Source organism: Ictalurus punctatus, chromosome 5, assembly GCF_001660625.3.
Source record: "Ictalurus punctatus breed USDA103 chromosome 5, Coco_2.0, whole genome shotgun sequence".
NCBI lineage: Eukaryota > Metazoa > Chordata > Actinopteri > Siluriformes > Ictaluridae > Ictalurus > Ictalurus punctatus.
In genome coordinates, this window is record NC_030420.2 from 11,532,423 (window position 1) to 11,537,422 (window position 5,000).

A 5,000-nucleotide genomic window follows, 5' to 3' on the forward strand; every position below is an offset into this window, starting at 1 on the left:
TATATAACTCATTCATGCAATAATCCAATCAGCCAATCATGTGGCAGCAGTGCAATGCATAAAATCATGATACAGGTCAAGAGCGTCAGACAATGCTCATCAAATTTGATGTGGGATCTCAGTGACTTTGCCCCTGTTGTTGCCAGATTTGGTGGATTGAGCACTTCAGAAATTGCTGATCTCCTCAGAGTCTCTAGACATTAATCAGAATAATATGAGGGTATTTTTTTAAAAATTAAAAACAAATAAAACATCCAGTGAGTGGAAGTACTGCGGGTGAAAACGCCTTGTTGAGAGAGGTCAGAGGAGAATGGGCGGGCTGGTTCCAGCTGACAAAGTCAACAGAAACTGTGGTGAGCAGAAAAGCAACTCAAAACACATCAAAACTTGAGCTGAATGGGTTCCACACCTATAAATGGACACAAGCTCATTAAAACTCTACAATTAAAGAATGGAAAAACATCTCCTGGTCTTTTTCTAATCTGCAACTCTGATGTTTTGGTGAGCTTGTGCCCACTGTAATCTCAGCTTCACGATCTTGTATGAGAGTAGCAGAACCCAAAGCCCTTGGCTTGTATCTGCATGATTTTATACACTGTGCTGCTGACACTGATTGATAATTGCAGGTATAAGCAGGTGTACAGGTATTCCTAATAAAGTGGTTGGATAATGTATACTTTATTTGAACGTCTGCTCCCAGGCCAGTGTTTGGGACGTTTTTTGTTGTTGTTGTTTCAGCTTCAGACGAGCGGTAGAGAAAAACCTTCAGAACAAACTTCCAACTTTTACACAGGCAAACATCATCAGTAGATCCGTCAAACATACACCGTGACCTAATCCAATTCAGCCGCTTTGTAACTTCGGATATATCTAATTAAGAGATTTAGTCAAGTACAGGCTATACCCAGTGATAAACTTTCACACACTTTCAGGAAGCCTATAAGAATTAATCTGTACTGAATTAATTTAGTTGACGCACTTCATGTTGCTTACTGCCACTTTGCCAAGACTGACCATTAAACTTAACGGAAAGGGTACAAACTCAATTATGATACTTCAGAAAATCTGCAGCAAATAGATTCGTGTGAGGCAAGAAATTAGGAAACCTTTTCAGACTAGTTTTGAGGTATACAGAGCATTTCAAATGGAAAACAAGTAGGTAATACTCATACACAACATGCCACTATGCAATTTGTCTTCATAGGACCAGTTACTGATAGCTGATTTGTCATATTCCTGAACCATTCACCAAGATTGTCCCATTTCGGCTTGATAGGCATGTTTCAACCATTAACAATCACCGCAAACCTACTTTTTTTCCCCTCCATAAAACATCTTCATAAGTTCACTGAACCCTGATAACGTAAGTAGCCTACATAATGCACAATGCAAAACGCTAGATTTTTAATATGCATGTTCTAAATGCATGCTTGTTGCTCAGCATAAAGAAGTACTGTTAAAACACCCGACTGCAAAAATGTGTCGTGTATTGCAGGATGCAGTTACAACCTGACTTGAGTTTGTCACCATCTAGTGGTTATACTTGGGTAAACCTAAAAAGCCACACTTGTGTTATTCGATACCAAATCTGATTTTTTGTTCCACAATGAAGTTACCTCCATCTTTAGGCTTTTGCTCAATAATAATAATAATAATAATAATAATAATAATAATAATAATAATAAATAATACTTTTTTAATCCTCTTTTGATGTCATGATTTCCTTGAGACACATCGAAGAATGACTCAAAACAGAACTATTTTGGCTTCTTCTTTAGTTAGGAAAAATGGAATAATGTAGAAACAAGCCAGGTTTTGCAATTGGATAGCCAGCTCCCTCCCCCACCACCTTTAACCTTAAAGCTAAAACTGAAATAAAACAGTAAGGTCATTTTCCAGCCCCCTGGGAACAGGACTGCAACTGCAGTAATGCACAGAACGTTAAGTGCACACAACTGGTGTCAAATTTCCTTGATTCAATTAAAACCAAGAAGCTGTTTGTTTTTACATCCATACTTGTTCTAATTATTATTTCTCTCTTCAGAAAGGGGAGGGGGATGTGGATGTAAAGCAATCTGGAATAACACAACATGGGAGAAGCAGAGGCATGAGGGAAAGAGAGAGAAAGAGCAACAAAGATGCTCAACTGATTGGTTGGAAGGGTGGCTAAGAGGCTAAGCAATACAGCGCAGACATACCTTACGCTTAGCTCTTTTTTTTTCTTCTTTTTTTTCCTTTTTACACGCAGTGTTGTGATCAAGGCACAGGAACTTCTACAAGTCTTTTTTTTTTTTCAATAAAGTACAAAATAATACATTTTGCAGTCTGTACAAGAATAATAGTCCAGCAATAAAATAGAGGGTTGGAGGGGAAGAGAGAGCAGGACAACAGGAAAAGGAGGACTGGGAAGATGGCAAGAGTGACCAATAAGAAATACGGTAGAAGGGAGCAGTATTCCATTGGCAAAAGTCATCTTTACCTTGTATATATGTGTATGTTGCGCCCCCCCCCAAAAAAAAGCAAGAATGCTCTCAATCAAATTATTTGCATTAAATTAGTAGATCAAAGGGAGTGGGGATGCGGAGTGGAGAGTTGCGATCGTTCAAGTTTATCGTTCCAAAAGCAGCTAGCAAGTCAGGTGGACAAGGTTGTGTCTCAAGTGTCCTTGTTCACTGCAGCCTGTTCTGCTCTTCTAGCATTTGGTGAGAAATCATCATTATCTCCATAAGAGAGGTCTAGGGATGACAAATAAAGCTGATCCAGCCAACTGAAAACTCAATCAAGCACAATCCTGTGATTCAGGTCCAGCAGTGGGGCCATCAAAAATCAGCTCAAGACTGTCATGTACTGCTGGGGTCAGCCGTGTGTGTATGTATTGCGACACACACTCTGATGGGTGGGTGATCTGACCCAAGAAGCAAAACTAAAGACTGTAAGCTATGTGTTTGTAGGAGTACAATTTTTTCAGGTAGAGCATTTTTTTTTTTAGATACATCTGTGTCATCTACTAATGCAAATGATCATATGACCTTTAAATAAACTTTTAATTATGTCTCAGTCAGTCAGAGTGTGTGCGTGTGTGTGTGCGCGCGCGCAGTTAACTGCCTTGAAATGGGGCTGCTGGTTCAAATGGATACTGCATGATATTTGGTCCTCAACAGCATGATAAAAGTGTGTGCATGTGTGTGGTACAAGGGGCCAATAGCCCACAGCTCTTAGACGATCCATCACTCTCAAACTCCTCCAAAACACAAGATTTTCAAAAGTCTGTTTCTTTTTAAAAGTCTGCCTCTAGAGCTCATCCAATCACAAGAGCTCATACTGGCGGAGGTGCATTCTCTGGATGATGTCTCGGCAGTCATTGAAGACGCGCCGAATGTTCTCCGTGTCCACTGCGCACGTAAAGTGTGGGTAACAGTAGTGGCGGCCGTCACCGCTTGCTGTGCTGATCCTCTGAGGAGTTAAATGAAAAGGAAAAAAAGTGCATAAGAGATGTACGCTTCAAATCATAAGAAATTCAAACCACAACAGAGCTACAGATGGCTGCAAGTGGTACACATGGCAGAGTAATTTTGCATTTTTTATTTCACTTACCAGGAATTCGTCCCGGATGAAATATTTCGCCCTCGTGACTCGCGGATCCTCTCCTGGCTCGGGGGTTGCTGAAGAAGTAATTTCAATGTAAACGCATATTCACAGGAAAATGTATAAGTTTATTTAATAAAATTAATAAATAAATAAAAAAGGCTGAACATTTTATTTATACTGTTAAAAGTTTCAAGAAAATACTTGGACATTAGTGCATGATGCATTCTAAAAGAGTGCAGACAATACAGTGAAACATGAACTGAATGTGAACCGTGTAAGGCACTTTTGTTGTTAACGGCCTGTAATGGGGACAGTCTGCAACTAATAAAATAAATCGACTAATCAAGCGGCATATTTGCATGATGGGCCAAGTTGGCTATGCTAGCATTGTACTTAATATGGGAAAACGTCAATTGTATTTTCTTTGAATTCATTATTATTACCATTACTAACAATTTTGTAAATAATAGTTTCCAAACATTATTGATAAAGTAAATATTAATGAAATATCCATTATGCCAAACATCACTTTACTAACGGTTTTATTGTGAAACAAATAGCTGGCACAAAAACAACCGAACTTGATGTTACAGTAATCATACTGATTTTGAATATTCTCACACCAAGACAATTTAAGGCACAGATGATGAGTTTCTCCATTTCATACTGCAATTTTATTAGAGAAAACAAAGTAAACTGACATCAAGAATGAATTTGCAAACTCTAACTTTATAGCGCTTCTCCATACACACAAATCGAACAGGATATGGGTGGAGTTGAAGTGCATGTGCCGCTTTCCAATCGCAGCCCTATACCCAGTAAAGTAGGATTAGTTTCTCTAGAGCGTGATGAACTTGATAGTATGAACTAGCAGCAAAATATTATTCCTCAAATAAAACCAGGTATCACTTGATGTTAAAATCATATTTAATGTGTTGGCACTGCCAAGTCTCTCAACTAAGCAAAACAAGTTTGTTAATGGCAGTGTGTGCAGGGCAGTACTTTAAAGTTTAATGATTATAAAAAGAAGCTTGAATGCAAATCATACTAGACAACATTTGTTATACATTACCATTCATTACAGTTTTTTTATTTTTATTTTTAAAAAGCCCTAAATAAATAGTTTCAATACTGGCCTCTTAAATCCACCAGAACAAAAGACTTTTGAAAAGGGTGAGAAACTTTGGCAGAGACTACACTAGCCTACTACTGAACATTTTTGTGCCAGGAGAGAAGCAGTTCGAGCCAGAAACATAAATCAGGACTGTTCTGTGATGACTGTTTGATCAATCGATGGCCTGCACTATTTTTAGTTCCACCAATACGCAGAACTACCAACACTGCTAACAAGAAAATCCTATCAGACTGAGAGGAAAAGCAGAAATTTAGCACAATGACCCTAGTGCATGTTG

General features: G+C 38.5%; 1 protein-coding gene across 4 annotated transcripts in view; it reads right to left on the minus strand.

Annotated features, from left to right (window-relative positions):
- Positions 1-1,676: 1,676 nt before the first annotated feature.
- LOC108265241 (guanine nucleotide-binding protein G(s) subunit alpha) overlaps positions 1,677-5,000 on the minus strand; it is a 41,002-nt gene continuing 37,678 nt past the window's right edge. For all 4 annotated transcript variants that reach the window (XM_053680213.1, XM_053680212.1, XM_053680214.1 and 1 more), the window contains 2 exons: positions 3,595-3,662; positions 1,677-3,453 (listed from right to left, as the gene is read on the minus strand). In XM_053680213.1, the coding sequence (XP_053536188.1) occupies positions 3,307-3,453; positions 3,595-3,662 (215 nt within the window). In that variant the 3' untranslated portion in view covers positions 1,677-3,306. The remainder of the gene's footprint in view (positions 3,454-3,594; positions 3,663-5,000) is intronic.